Source organism: Schistocerca piceifrons, unplaced genomic scaffold (genome assembly GCF_021461385.2).
Source record: "Schistocerca piceifrons isolate TAMUIC-IGC-003096 unplaced genomic scaffold, iqSchPice1.1 HiC_scaffold_872, whole genome shotgun sequence".
NCBI classification, from domain to species: Eukaryota; Metazoa; Arthropoda; class Insecta; order Orthoptera; family Acrididae; genus Schistocerca; species Schistocerca piceifrons.
The window spans coordinates 399-19,442 of NW_025729138.1; the positions used below are offsets into that span (position 1 = coordinate 399).

Genomic DNA, 19,044 nt, shown 5'->3' on the forward strand with positions numbered 1-19,044 from the left:
ATGTGGTGCTACAGAAGCATGTTGTAGATTACTTGAGTGGAGTGGGTAACTACTGAGGCCATACTGAACTGAACAGAAAAGAAATTTATGGCACATGTTGGCTAAAAGAAGGATTGATTGATAGGACACATCTTGCGACATCAAGCAATAGTCAGTTTGGTAAGGAAGGGAAGGAAGGGAAGAGTTAGGGGTTAAAACTGTAGAAGACAACCAGGCTCAAATACAATAAGCAAGTTCGAGTGGATGTCAGCTGTTGCTGCAATGCAGATACAAATAGAATTGAACAGAACACAAATTTCGATAGCGGCATCAAACCAGACTATAGACTGATGACTAATAACTGTTAATCGATCAATAATGATTGAAATGTTTGAAAGCTTGAACCAATATTCCATGTATTACTTCATTCCCATTACGCTTGCATCATTTCTATCTAAACAAACGAAATGTAAACTTCTATTCATCCTTCTGTGCTTCATCGTGCACAGTACAATGATCAACTATGAAGTCATATTTCAAAATTTGTCAGGTAGTATTTGTAGTGTTGCCTCTCGGCTACCATTTTTGCCAGTGTGAACTTTTGAGCTTAACTGGTAGTTGACACCTTGCTTCAGCACACAGTTTACTATACATTCACCTTATTTGAGAAGTTTTAAGTTTAACAAGTGATGTGTCACTGCTGTTAGTGCTTGATATGTACATACATTATACTTAACAATTTTTATATTGCTTCTGATCTTAATTACAACTTCTGAAGATGCAAGGGTCAAAGCATTTAATGTGAAATAAAATAATAAAAAATTCTTAAATTACTATGACAGAACGGTTCATAAAGTTCACAATGATTACAGATTCATTGAAAGGGTTTATTTTCCTTAATTAATCAGTGCTCCATATTGCCAGACATTCACAATAAGAATCAGTTAATAGTGGTCATGACCCAAATGGGTTATACATTAATGAGTGAGAGGCAGATACTGTCACTGTTCAGTTCATGCATTTTCCACAATTTATTTTTAGAGGCCCTGTACGTTAACTGAACCTATTTGTGTGTGTTTTATATTGAAGTTTTATTGCCGTTTCCTGCAATTATCACGCTACATAAATTTATTTATTTATTTATTTATTTTTTACTCACAAATCTAGGTGGCTGTCTGCAACCACGAGGCTCTATTTCCAATGACTTATTGTACAAGTAATTGCTGATATCTGCATCTTTCATATCTTCAAATGGTGCCAGTGTTTCCAAAAAATGCTGCAATAAAAAAGGACACTTAAAAAATAATTTTGAAGTTATGGCATGTGGAGTTGTAGTTACAATGTATGCATATTCTATATTCTATTTTTTATAAAGATATGAAAAGGAAGATTTACATTAAATACAGTGAAACCAGAGACAGACTTAAAACACGAATAATACCGGGTGATCAAAAAGTCAGTATAAATTTTAAAACTTAATAAACCATGGAATAATGTATATAGAGGTGTAAAAATTGACACACATGCTTGGAATGACATGGGGTTTTATTAGAAGCACCCAATATTGCTAGATGCATGAAAGATCTCTTGCATGTGTCGTTTGGTAATGATCGTGTGCTAAGCCGCCACTTTCGTCATGCTTGGCCTCCCAGGTCCCCAGACCTCAGTCTGTGCGATTATTGGCTTTGGGGTTACCTGAGATCGCAAGTGTATCGTGATTGATCGACATCTCTAGAGATGCTGAAAGACAAAAATCCGACGCCAATGCCTCACCATAGCTCCCGACATGCTTTAAGTGCTATTCACAACATTATTCCTCGACTACAGCTATTGTTGAGTAATGATGGTGGACATATTGAGCATTTCCTGTAAAGAACATAATCTTTGCTTTGTCTTACTCTGTTATGCTAATTATTGCTATTCTGATCAGATGAAGTGCCATCTGTCGGACATTTTTTGAACTTTTGTATTTTTTTGGTTCTAATAAAATCCATGTCATTCCAAGCATGTGTGTCAATTTGTACCTACCTATCTACATTATTCCGTGATTTATTCAGTTTCCAAATTTATACTGACATTTTGATCACCCAGTACATTGAATCAAATTATTAGCAGCACAAATTGAGTGCAAGAAAGTAGTGATCTTTAGAGCTCTACTAAGATATTGTATGTGTGATAGATATAAAAATAGAGATCAAGAAATGGGGCAGGGATGGGGGGGGCAGGAGGAAGAGCGGGGGGGGGAGGAAGGGCGGGGGGGGAGGAAGAAGGGCGGGGGGGGGGAGGAAGAAGGGCGGGGGGGAGAAGAAGGGCGGGGGGGGAGGAAGAAGGGCGGGGGGGGGGGGGGGAGGAAGAAGGGCGGGGGGGGGGGGGAGGAGGAAGGGCGGGGGGGGGAGGAGGAAGGGCGGGGGGGGGAGGAGGAAGGGCGGGGGGGGGAGGAGGAAGGGCGGGGGGGGGGAGGAGGAAGGGCGGGGGGGAGGAGGAAGGGCGGGGGGAGGAGGAAGGGCGGGGGGGAGGAGGAAGGGCGGGGGGGGAGGAGAAGGGCGGGGGGGAGGAGGAAGGGCGGGGGGGAGGAGGAAGGGCGGGGGGGAGGAGGAAGGGCGGGGGGGAGGAGGAAGGGCGGGGGGGAGGAGGAAGGGCGGGGGGGGGGAGGGAAGGGCGGGGGGGGAGGAAGGGCGGGGGGGGAGGAAGGGCGGGGGGGAGGAAGGGCGGGGGGGGAGGAAGGGCGGGGGGGGAGGAAGAGCGGGGGGGGAGGAAGAGCGGGGGGGGAGGAAGAGCGGGGGGGAGGAAGAGCGGGGGGGAGGAAGAGCGGGGGGGGGAGGAAGAGCGGGGGGGGGAGGAAGAGCGGGGGGGAGGAAGAGCGGGGGGGAGGAAGAGCGGGGGGGAGGAAGAGCGGGGGGGAGGAAGAGCGGGGGGGGGGGAAGAGCGGGGGGGGAGGAAGAGCGGGGGGGGAAGAGCGGGGGGGGAAGAGCGGGGGGGGGGGGAAGAGCGGGGGGGGAGGAAAGAGCGGGGGGGGGAGGAAGAGCGGGGGGGGAGGAAGAGCGGGGGGAGGAAGAGCGGGGGGGGAGGAAGAGCGGGGGGGTAGGAAGAGCGGGGGGGGAGGAAGAGCGGGGGGGAGGAAGAGCGGGGGGGAGGAAGAGCGGGGGGAGGAAGAGGCGGGGGAGGAAGAGCGGGGGGAGGGAAGAGCGGGGGGAGGAAGAGCGGGGGAGGAAGAGCGGGGGGAGGAAGAGCGGGGGGAGGAAGAGCGGGGGGAGGAAGAGCGGGGGAGGAAGAGCGGGGGGAGAAGAGCGGGGGGAGGAAGAGCGGGGGGAGGAAGAGCGGGGGGAGGAAGAGCGGGGGGAGGAAGAGCGGGGGGAGGAAGAGCGGGGGGAGGAAGAGCGGGGGGAGGAAGAGCGGGGGGAGGAAGAGCGGGGGGAGGAAGAGCGGGGGGAGGAAGAGCGGGGGGAGGAAGAGCGGGGGGAGGAAGAGCGGGGGGAGGAAGAGCGGGGGGAGGAAGAGCGGGGGGAGGAAGAGCGGGGGAGGAAGAGCGGGGGGAGGAAGAGCGGGGGAGGAAGAGCGGGGGGAGGAAGAGCGGGGGGAGGAAGAGCGGGGGGAGGAAGAGCGGGGGGGAGGAAGAGCGGGGGGAGGAGAGCGGGGGGAGGAAGAGCGGGGGGAGGAAGAGCGGGGGGAGGAAGAGTGGGGGGAGGAAGAGTGGGGGGAGGGAGGGGGGAGAGAGAGAGATAGGGGGGCGGGAGTTAAGTACCACAAAAGGAAACTGGCAGTTTTATTCTCATGTCTGTTTACACCATTTTTTTCTAGCTTTCCTTCTCTAACTACATCAAAATACCAGATACTACCGATTTAATTGTTAGAAAACAGACTTATTTTCTCTGAGACAAAAATTTCCAGTGATCAAACTATGAAAAATCGAGGATGGATGTAACAATTTATGAGAATGAAAGTTCTACTCACCATATAGCTGAGATGCTGAGTCACAGATAGGCACAACAAAAGACTGTCACAAATAAGCTATTGGTCAGTAAGGCATTCGCCAAAATTAGATGACACGCGCACACACGATTGCAGTCTCAGGCAACTGAGGACATACCGCGAACTAGTGCTGCTGCGAGCAGTGTGGCCTCAGTTGCCTGAGACTGCAGCATCTCCACTATATGGTGAGTAGCAACTTTCCTTCTCATAATAAATGTCCAGTTTTGATAGATTTCATCTTTCAAAATTTCCTTTTTACCAAAGACTTCAGTGAAAAAGGAACCTCTAATCAGATTATGTGATTAGAGTAACTCCAGGTTTCTCCTGTGATGACATATTATTGTAAGATTAAGGGTAAAAAAAGCAGCAATACTCTCATAATATATATACAAAAGAAACCTTTTTATTATACCACATACTAGTAGATAGGTACACACCCGAATCTTTGGTTCAGTCTTTAAACAATAAGGTTGGTTCTGGTACTGTTGTATTTCACCCGTTATTTCAGCTACTTTCCGTCGTTTGCTGAAGTTAATAAGTTCTGGAGAGTTTGGCAAGTAGTCAGGATTTCCCTCTTCAATATGAAGGATGTTAGTCAGGTACATACCTGCAGAAATGATTTTTTTTTCATTTCTAGCAACAGTAAAAATTAATGAACTTAAATAGCTGTTTCATGAAGTGTGTTTTTTAAGTGTAAGAAAATATTCATATTACCAATTGAAAAAAAAACTAATAAGAATAAACAAATGCATTATATATGTTACAGTACTGACCTCATATATGAACTAAGTACACTAAGGTATTCACATTCATTATAATAAGAAACCTTCTTTTACCTGTTTCTGCCATTTTTGGCAACATTTGGAGAATCCAATCTTGTCGGTTGGTATGAAACTACATTCAGGTATTTTTGGCTACACTGTCAACAGCATTAGTTTATTTATGCAAGCTTCATGAAGCACATCATGCTCATCTCTCAGTATTATAACAGTAGTTCTAGTTTCTCTTCACAAAACAAGATGACACCAACAGACATTGGCAATTCAGAAAATTAACCCAAATGTTTCTGATTGGAGGTTAATGTTTGCAGCGTAACATAATTTGCTAAATCTACAAATCTTAGTGGAGGTTAAAGTAATCCAAAGCATCAAGATGTGAGGTATGTCCCACTCTGATGATTAGTCTGGTAGCAAAGACGAGATGCATGATCCTTGTGCAATCGATGCAGATAAGAAATCAATTCAATTTCTACTGCTTGCAACAGTATGCAATGTGGTGTATTGCCCAAGAAAGTCCAAAAGATAATGATATTCTTTAAAAACAATAGTCGTAAGACGAGTTTCAAAAGTAGTGAAAATCAATGCTATAAGGTCGTTCAAAGATGCTTCCGTTCTTTGAAGAGAAGCGATACACTGATAAAGCAGTTGTGAAATACAGAGACGCCACCGTAAAACACATTGTTTGAATAGTAAACTGGTATTTGAAATTAAATAAATACTAAATCAACATCAAAATAATTCAGCATAAGGAAAACCACACCAGAATGTATTACATTAACATACTACCATTACCGTTCATGTGCAACATAAGCTCTGCAGCAAGACACGCAAGTGTCCACTGCAGTCAGACAATGTGTAACTCCCCTACAACAGCAGTAACTGAAAAGAAAGTGATCTCTGGTTCCTGCTCACCTTCCTGCATCTTAATAATTCAGAATAAATGCAAAAACTGAAGTAATTTGAAGAACACCAATGGTCAGTCAGCACAAGTGTCTTAGGGAGGCAAAATACCACTACCATCGCCACTTCTGCCTCTACTACTACTACTACTACTAATAATAATAATAATAATAATAATAATAATTGAAATACAAAGGAAACCTGATATTTCGTGCCAAAAAGTCTTACGAATACTTCTACAGTCTGTAAAGATATTTACAGTATGACTGCTGACAGGCAGTGTTTGCATCCAGGTAACAGCTTCACCGTGATGTGGAATTTCAGCAAGTTATATGTATTGCTCACCTTCTTGCACCAAAAGGTGGCACGTGGGAAAATTTTTTATGGTTTAAATGATAATTAAACTGTTACCTGGCTCATAATTAGAAGACCCTGCCTTTGAAATTAGCTGAGGAAGCCTGCATTTGGATATGTTGAGCAGTACCTTTCATCTGCTCATTTTTGTTTTTTGTAGGTGTGAAGAGTTAGAGGTATATCATTACTGCCTTCAGTATTCTTGTCATTGGATTCACTCACATGACTATAAATTCCACTTACTTATTTAATCTTTGAGTATTTTCCATGCTATTAACGTTTGTGCAAATTTAACAATACACAATGTCACAGCACCTCAGTTTACCTATAAGAATCTAATGATTTACAAGGCAAATGCCTAGCTCAAATCGATCAGTATAGCATCAACAGATGATTTTGCTCCAAAGACACTGCATATGGCCGAAACAACATTTTCAACAGCTTCTGGTGTACATGATTTTTCCCTGAAGCCATAACGAGTTTGTCAGTGTTTCATTACAGATAAAATGTTTGTAAATATGTTGATACATACAATGTTATACTATTACCGAAAGTATCGGGGCAAAAGAAATCTGACAGCAATTAGCAACACAAGACTTGTTTCCTTTTTATGGATCTGAACCTCAATTAGTAAAAACAGAACCTTTATTGGACCACACTGCTGTCCAACTTTTAAGACCGCTTTTCTCAGGAACAAGTACAGGTTTAAAGTTGAAATTTTGTCACATAATAAGTTCTACAGTCCCATGACGGCAAAAAGAAAAAAGCTTCTAAATCAATGCAATCAAAAGACATGACCATTTTTTGATGCTCACTAACACACTCATCAAAACCTATAGGAAGCTTCCCATTGACCTAGATTCATAAACTTTGGCAAGAAGCATGGTTTCACAGTACAAGTAAAAGAAAAAATACAAAGCCTGTAATTTGTAATTATATTACATAAGAAACATTCCACGTGGGAAAAATATATCTAAAAACAAAGATGATGTAACTTACCAAACGAAAGTGTTGGTATGTTGATAGACACACAAATAAACACAAACACACACACAAAATTCAAGCTTTCGCAACCAACGGTTGCTTCATCAGGAAAGAGGGAAGGAGAGGGAAAGACGAAAGGATGTGGGTTTTAAGGGAGAGGATAAGGAGTCATTCCAATCCCGGGAGCGGAAAGACTTAGCTTAGGGGGAAAAAAGGACAGGTGTACACTCTCATACATGTGCGCTACACACACACACACACACACACACACACACACACACACACAAAGATGATGTAACTTACCGAACGAAAGCGTTGGTATGTTCATAGATACACAAACAAACACAAACACACACACACAAAATTCAAGCTTTCGCAACCCATGCTTGCTTCATCCTGATGAAGCAACCGTGGGTTGTGAAAGCTTGAATTTGTGTGTGTGTGTGTTTGTGTGCCTCTCAACATACCAACACTTTCGTTTGGTAAGTTACATCATCTTTCTTTTTAGATATATTTTTCCCAGGTGGAATGTTTCCCTCTATATATTTCGGTTACAGACTTACATTTTACTCATAATCTGTCAAAAATCTAAGCAATTACTGTGGGAATTTTGATCTGGTTCTCAGTAACAGGTAGTGTGATTCACAAGGAAGGAGTTTGCATATAATTTACAATACAAATATTTCAATTTAACTGGCTGAGTTACGGTGAAGAGAATCCCCCAGCTGCTGTGAAAACAATGCTTTTGCCATCTAGTGCTGATAGGTGTAATGTCAACTGACTAATGCGCCACACTGGTGCTAGCATCGCAGATCCTTTACCAACTGCTTATTCTACAAACAAACATTCCCTGACTGTCTATGCTTATGACATGTACAGCATCTGTAAAGTTCGAAGCAAAGTAATACACGTAATTGATGCAAAATTGCAGTTCCATTGTTTGGAATCAGGTTCTGATATCCCATGTCATATCCATTGAACCATTCCATAGAACAATTCGACATAAGCATAACAACAATAGCCCTGTGGACGACTGTAGCGTTTTATACTCTAGAGACTTCTGTCAAATCTTACAAGTAACTACTACAGGGATAAGAGCAGATGAGGTCAACACAACTGCAATAACAAATGCAAAATTGCACAAAAAATTTAAATTCAAAATTAAAGCATTCTAAAAAATCTTACAATTCCTGGAACTGGTATCTTGGCAGTATCAATACTGACAACAGGCAAAAATTGTCAATACTCTCAATTCCCGGGATGGATGAATTGTCTATACACACGATTAAGTTAGTGTGGAATCCTCTGAGCGTGAGTCATACTCGCACTTCTCCAGTTTTTTAAGGTAGAGAGACAACTACTATTATTTTTAAACAGGCTGGAAAAGATAAAAATTCTATTTATTAGTATATAAAGTGGTTGCAGTATAAGATCTGCTATCTTCTTAATAACAAAATTTGACAGGCCACAGAAATCTGATTTTGAGTTGCTGAATTTTGCTGTAGCTACTGCAATGTCAGTGACAGCAATTTTTGTCCATTTGAATGTCGATGTTTCAGGTCTGTTGGGCGATACAAATAACTTTGTCTTTTCTACATGTCATTCTATCTGCTCAGAGCTAAGATTTTTAGGAACAATGCCTCCACACAGTGTCCACATGTTCAAATCCAAGCTTAAAATATGACATGATACATGCAATATTCAAATAAACCTCTTTCCAACAGACATCCACTGATCAGACATAATTTCTGTGTTGTCTGCGAAGAGAGAGATTGAGCTATCTGATTGGGTTTTACATGATTGTGCCTAGTGCTATTTGTTTTAACTTTTCCAATGTTTCTGTCACTTTTATATGGTTTTATATCACCAATGAATGCTAAAACGAGACTGTGAGTGTATCATTAAGCATCTACATACAAGACTTATCATTAAGCATCTACATACAAGACTTATCATTAAGCATCTACATACAAGATTTATCATTAAGCATCTACATACAAGATTTATCATTAAGCATCTACATACAAGATTTCACACAAATGATGGCAATGGGTAGAAGGATTTGAATGACAATTGTCACCTCCTGCAAAAATTGATGGGGTAGCAATTTGAAATTTACCAAAGAATGTTAAACTGCAGTAGTATGAGCCAAGTAATTTTATTTAAGAAAACAATTTTAAAGGCACTGTTATTTTTCATACGCTACAACTCATTTGCTTCTGTTCTTAGAGAGAGAGAGAGAGAGAGAGAGAGAGAGAGAGAGAGAGAGAGAGAGAGAGAGAGAGAGAGAGAGAGGGGGGGGGGGGGGGGGGGGGGGGGGGGAAGGCACTAAAGCCAGAACTAACTACATAACTATACTCACAACACTGGCATCATCAATAATTATCAGGATATATTTTATCATACGACCGTGGATCACCATGTTGACAGAATCTTATTTTCAGGATAAAGAATGACCCCTCAACCTCATGCAGAACATAGAAAATAGAATAACTAAACAAATTTACAACCCCCTCCTATTTCAAGTTATCTAGAAAACTCACCAAAAAAAGGAACACACGGAGGATTAATCGAACGAAGTTTCTCTTGATATTTTCGAAAATGATCACTATTAAGCTCTCTTGCATCCTCAAGAGCTTTCTCCAAACGAGCTGATATGGCCTGCAAGGGAAATAATATTTCAGTAATGTTAGATTTATAAACCCAAGAGTAACCTCTTAAACAGAACTTCGGTATAATGAAAATGTGAAGTGCTGACAGGGAAATATAGCCAATAATGACATACTGTCTGTTGACTTTTGTTTCTGGTTTTTCGGTCAACAGTTTAACGATTTTCCTAATAGTCCTGTACGAGAAGGAAAATTAGGATAAAAATTCTGTGTATTCACACATCTTTGTAGAGTGGTAGGAGATAGTGCCATGAACATAATATTAAAAATCCTGTGGAAGAGTGGGTGTGGTGTTTAAAGGTAACTTTCTATGTTTTTCTAGAACAACATAAAAACTGCAGCTTCTAGCACAATTTTTTTCCAGCATAAAATTAACCTACATTAAATTTCATACAGAAATGGCCCTATTCATTTCTTCTATGGAACTAATAGTTTCTGTGTTGCAGGGTATTGAAAAACCACAAATTATTAACAACAATATTATGAAAAGGTAGCAGCTACTCACCATATAGCAGAGATGCTGAGTCATAGATAGGCACGACAAAAAGACTGTCAGAAAGTGAGCTTTCGGCCAATGAGGCCTTCATTGAATATAGACACCACACACACACACACACACACACACACACACACACACACACACACACACACAAATGCAACTCACACACACATAACCACAGTCTATGGCTGTTGAGTCTGGCTTCAACAGCCAGAGAATGTGGTCACATGGGTGTGGGTTGCGTTTGCGCGCGTGTGTGTGTGTGGGTGTGTGTTATATTGTTTATTTTCAACGAAGGCCTGTTGGGCTGAAAGCTCACTTACTGGCAGTCTTTTTGTCATGCATATCTGTGACTCAGCATCTCCACTATATGGTCAGTAGCAACTACATTCCATCCTGCATTTTCCATTGTTAGATTAACAATAGCATTTAAATTGTATAAAATTAATGTATATTAGTAAAAGAAGTGGTTCAAGCACAAATATTAAATGTGTGTACCACACCGAAGTGCAAGAGACCTGTTTTCAGAGGTGAATTATGTTCTGAAGGTGTAATGCATTGTACAGGAGGATCAGTGTGAAGGTTAGAAGCGTGAGGGTAGACATGTTGCCACACTGTGCTCACTAACTTCCCTCCTTCATAGACCTGCACACTAAAGAGCAAGCAGGGGTTCCCTACTCTTATCAACCCCCATACATCACAAGAAGCAACTGCAGGGTGTTGCACAAAGTTATACCAATCCTTCCGTACTGCACCTCACAAGTCACTGACAATGCAGTACACAGACACGCCCAAGGAGTGAAGAGCACTGTCTGGCAGGGTGTGCAGCGACCAGAGACTGCCAAAGGCAGCATCAGAAGGTGAGGTGTCGAGAAAAAAATGGGGAATGGAAAAAGAGAGGAACAGGGAAGAGAAAAGGGCAGGTGGGTACACTGGCAGAGTGGCAAACAAAAAGAGTGAGGGAATGTCAAAAGGGTGGAGGGTGTGGGTTCAGTAGGTTACCACAGGTTGAGGCAGGGATAATTTTGGGAGCAGAGAATGTGCTGTAAGGATAACTCCCACATGCGAAGTTCAGAAAAGCTGGTGGTGCAGGGGAGAATGCAGATGGCTCAGGTAGTGAAGCAGCCACTGAAATCAAGCATGTTTTGTTCAGCTGCATGCTGTGGCAGTGGGTGATCTACATTGCTCTTGGCCACAGTTTGGGGAATTGGCCATTTATCCCAGTGGACAGCTAGTTGGTAGTTATCCCAATGGTTGCAGCACAGCTAGTATGCAGCATGGCTGATTTCACAGGTGACCCGACCTCTGACAGGGTGGGATAAGCCCGCGACAGGACTGCAATTGGAAATTCCAAGTGGGTAGATTGGGCAGTTGTTGGCAAGGGGTTGAGACTGGGAGAAGCATAGGTATGGACTAGGATGTTGTAGAGGTTGGGTGGACGAGGGCATTTCAGGGCATGATGATAGACAAGTCTGTTTCCTTTTTTTTTTTGTTTTTTTTTTTTTTTTAATTGTGCCTGTCTGCTACTTAATGCCTCCTCCATGTGGTGAGTAGCTACCTACATGTGGTGAGTAGCTACCTACATGTGGTGAGTAGCTACCTACATGTGGTGAGTAGCTACCTACATGTGGTGAGTAGCTACCTACATGTGGTGAGTAGCTACCTACATGTGGTGAGTAGCTACCTACATGTGGTGAGTAGCTACCTACATGTGGTGAGTAGCTACCTACATGTGGTGAGTAGCTACCTACATGTGGTGAGTAGCTACCTACATGTGGTGAGTAGCTACCTATATGTGGTGAGTAGCTACCTATCCCTTCCATACGGTTGTTGTTTCATATCTGTATTCCATATCGGTGAAAAATAAAACAGCCCACCAACCCAGACGTGTGTGCACACTTCACTGTCAGTGATTCAAGATGCAAGCAGCAGAAAAGTTGGAACAACTTTGTAAAACCAATTCTTGCTTCTTGTGACGTACGGTAGAGACTGTGGGGTCTTTCTTCAGGCTGCAGACCCACTAAGGAGGGACCACAATCCAGCAACTGCCTTTCTTCAAACCTCTACCCTCCACCCTCTATGCCCTCCCCCCCCCCCCCCCCCCCTCCGCCCATCACATCCACAGAATACAACAATTTATCCCTTAGTATGGTTCTACTACACTTGGATGATATACAGCTTTAATATTTGTCCTTAACTTACTTTATTTAAGTATAAACATTAATTTTACACCATTAAGACACCAGTTTTAATAACCTACAGTCCTTCCATCCACTGCAATATATAGGGGAGGGCAAAAAAATAAAAAGGAATCGGACCTTTTTGTGGGGAATTTAATGTAGTTTCATTTTGTACTGTGAAACATTTTCGCTAGAAGCTGTAGTTTTTGAGTTACCCGGGGAAAAGATAAAAAGTTATTAACCTCCCCTCTTCCCCCCACCCACCCAGTCACTCAGGAGTTTAGCAGGTTGTTCACGGCCCTCTCTCCTGCCTCTCTACAATAGTTTGCAATTACACAAATTTTTCCCCTAGTCAAGCTTTTATTGGTCTCCGTCACAGCACTATAATGTTGCCAGTACGAGTGGCTGCCACCGTCAAAGGCTTGCCGTTAGTGGACCACAGTCGAGCCCATAACCAGAAATTATTTGGAACCGTCATGCCTTTGTCTCGGGACCTTTTCCTGCTCACTACAGCCATGGCTTTCTCTATGCTACCTTCAATAGTTGTTGGCCACTGTGTGGCAATCCAGGATCGATTTACATTGAGTTTTCTTATTTCTTGTTAAAAACTGTCATTTTTATGAATCTCAATGGCTCCCCTGAACAAACAGGCATGGTACCCATTCTACACAGCATGATTCTGTATGTTGGTGAATTTTATTACTTGGCTGATCTCACACAGAGCACACTCCGCCACAGCTGATTTCTTCACCTGTTCCAACCTGCAATACCATTTAAGTTCGATGAACCTGGTACTGACGGATTGTCCTGTCATTTCGACACAGACTTTTCCACGTGTTCCCGACGTTGCAAGTGGGCGACATTTGTCTTTTGCAAACAGAATTACTCTCATACTGCAAAAACAAATTAGGAAGATCGAAGAGTGTCTCAGATCAGAAAAGAAACCACTCACAATGCTGCGGGTGTTTGGCATACCACACGCAGAGTACATGTGGAAAAGTTTATGTCATAATGTCTGAATGATCCATCAGTTCCAAGATCAGTGTACAGAAACAGTATTGTAGTTTCGGGCAGGTAGAGAAATCAGCATTGGAGGAGTACGTGCCGTGAGACATATCATGTAAAAGTATTCCCTGATACATTGGTTCTCTCTGCAAAGACCTACCCCATCCGCTTGTTCAGGGAAGTGTTAATTTTAAATTCATAAACATGACAATACTTTTAACAAGAAAGAAGTACGACTCAAGATAAACAGATCCTGGAATCTTGTGCTGTGGCTATAAATCACTGCAGATAACAGGAGAACCACAGTTAAAATGGCCAGGGAAATGCCTGGAGAAGTTTGTGTGACATATATATATAATCTCCAGTCACAGGCTCAAGTCCACTCAGCTACTGGTAATGGAGGGCAAATGTTTGACAATGCCAGCCACTTGTGCTGACAAAACATAAGAAACATCACTAACAGCAATTCTGTACATAGCTTATAATGTTAAGTCACACTAACATACAGAATATAAAACAATACCATACCTGGAAAGTAAATTTAAGCCTGAAGACTGATGCAGAGCCCATTGCCGACACAACAGCCAATACCCCATTAAAATTGTTCAGTTCCTGTAAAACTAACATAATCTCAATTATCCGAGATACTATTGCAACTCTTTCTTCAAAGTTTTCTGCTTCCACAATATTTTTTTCTAGCCATCGTGTGAACTGCAAACAAGCAAAAATATTACTAGTTACAATGTACAATTTTTGCATCTCATCTATTTTATTGTAATTCAGTTTCTACACCTCCCTTTAATATTGCAAATATTCATCTTGAATTACAAAACTGAAAGAAGTTACTCATGCCAGCTGACACATTAGAGGGTAGGGTGTAGCAGACAGCACTACATGATTTAAGATGAAAGACAAGGAGGTGAAAGTGTACAATGCATTTATTCTCCATTACAAATATATCACTTGAAACAAATGTTGGTGTCCTAAAACAAAAACAAAAGAGTACGTTACAACAACTGACAAAGTGCATATTGCTCAGTCAGTCAATGAGATACCAATTGACAAGGTAAAAGAAATGAAAATTTTTGAATATTCTCTTCCATATGAAAGCCACTGTGCTGTCCATATATTGTACTACAGAAAATATATTACTGCAGATCTGCATCTGAGCTGTAAGTGGAAGCCAGGAAAATCCCTTAAATACACAGTTTCTTTGCAAAATCATACATGGTTAATTTTTTTGTATTCATTAATCCACTACGTAAGACTATTGCAAGAAAGAAAGTTGTTACTCACCATATAGCACAGATACTGGGTTGCAGATAGGCACAACAAAAACACTGTCACAAATAAACCTTTAGGCCAGTAAAGCCTTCGTCAAATATAAAACACACACACACACACACACACGCAGCAGAAAAGGAGAGAATTAAAGAGACTGAGTGCGGAGGTAGAATCAGGGCTGCATAGTGCTGGAATGAGAACAGGGAAGGGGCTGGGTGGGTGAGGACAAATACTGATGGAGGTTGAGGCCAGAAGGGTTGCGGCGGCGTAGGATAATTGCAGGGAAAGTTCCCACCTACGTAATTTAGAAAGCTGGTGTTGCTGGGAAGGATTCATATGGCACAGGCTGTAAGCAATCATTGAAGTGAAGGAGTCATGTTTGGCAGCGTGCTCAACAACAGGGTGGTCCACTTGTTTCTTGGCCACAGTTTGTTGGTGGCCATTCATGTGGACAGACAGCTTGTTGGGTGTCATGCCCATATAGAATGCAGCACAGTGGTTGCAGCTTAGCTTGTAGATCACATGACTGGTTTCACAGGCCTTTTGATGGGATAGGTTATGTTTGTGACCAGACTGGAGTAGGTGGTCGTGGGAGGATGTATGGGACAGTCTCGCATCTAGGTCTATTACAGGGGTATGAGCCATGAGGTAAAGGGTCAGGAGCAGAGTTGCGTACAGATGGACGAGTATAGTGCATAGATTCAGTGGACAGTGGAATACCACTGCGGGAGGAGTGGGAAGGGTGGGAAGGATAGTGGGCAGGACATTTCTCATTTCAGGGCATGACGAGAGGTAATTGTACCCCTGGGAGAGAATGTAATTAAGTTGCTTCAATCCAGGGTGGTACTGAGTTACGAGGGGAATGCTCCTCTACAGCTGGACAGTGGGACTTCGGGAGGTGGAGGGAGACTGGAAAGATAAGGCACGGGAGATTTGTTTTTGTAGTCATAGCCACAACACCACGTAATGTTGGCAAAAACTCTGCCTATGTTTTGAAAAATCAGAGAAAGTGCAGGTTCAAATGACCATAGGTCACGAAATCTGCATATTCACTTTGCCAACAATATATGAGAATGCACCACAATATCAAAACCATGAGAAGTTGTAAATTGTGTAGCAGAATAGCTACCAAAATAAATGTCCAATAGTATCATGTAAATTAGAAAATAAAAAACAACCCACTGAAGATAGCACAAAATGTGCTGAAACATGTCCGAGGGTGAAACAAAACAGAAAAAAGGTGTCTCACATAAGGTGAAATTCCTCTTCCCAAATCATAGCAAGGACAGACATAACAAGAACTGCAACACCACAAGATGACTATTGAGGAAAGTGGCTTATTGGGTTGAGTAGAACTACGTGATGCAAATGGGGAAGAAGTTGTTGAGGATCTGGAGGATTGTGGATAGGTTCCAGGTAATATGTTGAAGGTATTGGTCTACCACCACATCCAGTGTTTTTATTTCTCTCATTTTCCAATCCCCCCCTCCCCACATCTCACCAGCCCTCCATCTAACATGCAGCACTTCCACTGTCCACCACATCTATTCTACTATCCCTTCCCCTCCCAACCCAGTTGCCATTCTTATTGTGCACTGGTTCTGCTGTCCGCAGTGTGGCCTCAGTTGCCTGAGACCCAGTCGTGTGTGTGTGTGTGTGTGTGTGTGTGTGTGTGTGTGTGTGTGTGTGAGAGAGAGAGAGAGAGAGAGAGAGAGAGAGAGAGAAATATATGGCCAGTAGCAACTTTCCTTCTCGTAACATTGTTACAATCCGTCCTCAATTTTCCATTGTTTAATCCACCAAGTGTTTTAAGTGTATGACAAAATCTCAGGAAGCTCTCTGCATATAATGCAGTTTAATGTTGCCAAGGAGGAGGAGGAATTGCTGGGAGATCTTTTCAGTTTCATGTGAGAACTTAGCTTTCAGGGTGTTCATGAAGTGGATACAAAGGTAACACAGCCCCATTTCAAATGAAACATGTCAGTAGGTGGCAATTTGAGTGTTATGGATAATAAATGGAGGTGCGTCTAATGGCTGAATATCATTAACACAACTCCCTTTGCTATTTTACTTCATTATTTGTTTTGCCTGTAAAACTGTGTCGCTAATAGCACATGCAAGTCAAAAGGGAAAAGGTGAGAATCTACAGCCCCACCAATAAACATGTCATTACAGATAATGTAGAAGCTGACTGTATGTAAATCAGCCTAATTCAAGGAACTATCTCAGTGTCCACTTTGAAAACAGGTATCACAGCGAAACTCTGAAAATTCTACAAGAAGATTGAAAGGGATTCTGATCCCCAGTCCTCGTGGATACAAGTATAAAAATTAGTGTCACCTCACCTGAAAGTAAGTCTGAAGAATTATTATCTCTTGGAATTATATAAACATATTTAGTCTGTGCTAGGCTCTTTAGCTCTTCTACTTCAGTCCCGAACCCATTCCAGTTTTAATGAAGTACAACTGACCTTTGTCAGTAATTCCTCCCCCCACCTCCTCATCGTATCTTCGTTGGGGGAGCACTACAACAACAGAAAGGGCAAGGAAAAGAACAACTTAATTCTGGTTGTAATACTTTGATTTCCAAAACTGTTGCTTACATCGAAGTTAATTTCACTTTTGTCTGGTCATTATAGAATGGTGGATATCAGCCTTGTTTAGATTCATTGAGTATTCAATGCCGATTTGGAAATAAATGTGGTTATATGTATAGTTGCAGACTCGCTTCTCGTACAGTGCAGACACTGTAATGGGTTAACTGGCTACGAACATAAATAAATGAGAATGTGGACAGCCTGAGAGGAGAGGAGCGATGCAAGGGGAGCCCTTTCACAGGTCTGGCAGCCTGAACCCTTGTTCTGTGCTTCTGCAAACATATAACTGACACAAAGTCATAGTGATCGCCATTCTTTCTGGTGTCTGGTGTTACGAGAGTTGTACTTGAACCCTGTGGTGGACTGGTGTTAGTTTTTTCCCTCATTCTGAAATAAGAACAGGAAACAATGAGCAATGCACAATCCAAAGCAAAGCGGAGTACCCAAAGCATTCAGTAACAGCTACAGCACAACCAATTTCTGGTGGTGTAAATGTGCCAGTTCGGGCATGACCTCTATCAGTACCTTACATAATTCTAGTTCAAAACTCCCCCCTCTAAAACTGCCAAGTAGAAGCATCCACATAATATTACTATTTGTATTCAGTCATTGACTTCACAAATGTTTTGACTAGTGTGGAAAGGACCTCTGTTCTGCAATTCATTAGCTGTATAGTTCAGCACACAGTGTCTCCTTTTACTTTAATTTTCTTCCTATACTCTGGACTCTACACTAGATTGTGACATACACGGTCAAACAATGCCTACAGCCAGGAATATGTCTTTCTGAACAAGGAGTGTTTTACTGTACTTTCTGATCATTACGTACTAAGGTAATGTTCATATTACTGACATTTACAACACACAAGAATTTTTAAGAGCCTTATAAGCTTGGTGTAATGAGGCTCACAGTAACCCAATAATACTGACATATTTAAAGTCAATTCAAAGGCTATAGTTGTCCCCAGCACCAATCTATACTTTTCCCCTGTATTTCCTACTTGAGTGACATATTCTAGCACCTACTCATTTTGAAACCCACTGTAGAACATCAGAACACTTTTGATGAAATTATACGTCCGTGTTTTGCATAACTCCCATTACAAAACTGGGCAGCACATGGACATAGTGCCAAAATTATTTAATAGACAATTAAGATCTCTTTCTTTACAGTTCAAGGACTTGATGAAATCTTACATTTGTCGTATGTTTGATCATGCGAAGAAGGTTCGGAGAAGTCTGTTCTTTTTCCTTTTTGGTCCACACACTTCCAACAAGTTCTGATGGTTTTACTGCCCTGTAGAGTTCGAACTCCAACAATGTCAGCTGACGAGCAATTTCTATTGGATGTAGCTGCAAAGAAACAAAAAGACAGTAAATAATTCTATTCTGCGAGACAAATATCAAATGTTTCTAAAAGTAGTGAAATGCTTATTTACAGTCAGAATATTCCATTCTTCTTCAGGGCAGCGGATATGCCATTCAGTCGGAGGTGGCGAACGGTCAAAAGCAAATCTAATTTCTCTCTGCTGTTCAGCTGGATCAGACTAAAATATACCAATTTACAACGTATTTTTTCACAATAATTTCAAAATATTTACAACATATTTTTTCACAATAATTTCAAAATATCTTCATTAGACATATTTTACTGCTTACCTTTCGCTGCACAATTTTCAACACTGAATCGACCCACTTCCTCATTGATTTTCCATTTACTGTATTTAAAAAATTGTTAAGTTGCTCTAACAATGCTGGATCCCTTTCAAAGTCATAAAAATGATGATCTACCCAATGTCTTAGTACGTTTAGCACCCTGCAAGCAGAATCTCACAGTTTTAAGATAT

General features: G+C 41.9%; 1 protein-coding gene across 1 annotated transcript in view; it reads right to left on the reverse strand.

Annotated features, from left to right (window-relative positions):
- Positions 1-1,138: 1,138 nt before the first annotated feature.
- LOC124771039 (protein son of sevenless-like) overlaps positions 1,139-19,044 on the reverse strand; it is a gene marked incomplete at both ends in the record, with an annotated part of 46,368 nt that continues 28,462 nt past the window's right edge. The window contains 7 exons of the mRNA XM_047249275.1: positions 1,139-1,255; positions 4,386-4,555; positions 9,509-9,626; positions 13,847-14,029; positions 18,395-18,550; positions 18,637-18,744; positions 18,857-19,013. Of these exons, the coding sequence (XP_047105231.1) occupies positions 1,139-1,255; positions 4,386-4,555; positions 9,509-9,626; positions 13,847-14,029; positions 18,395-18,550; positions 18,637-18,744; positions 18,857-19,013 (1,009 nt within the window). The remainder of the gene's footprint in view (positions 1,256-4,385; positions 4,556-9,508; positions 9,627-13,846; positions 14,030-18,394; positions 18,551-18,636; positions 18,745-18,856; positions 19,014-19,044) is intronic.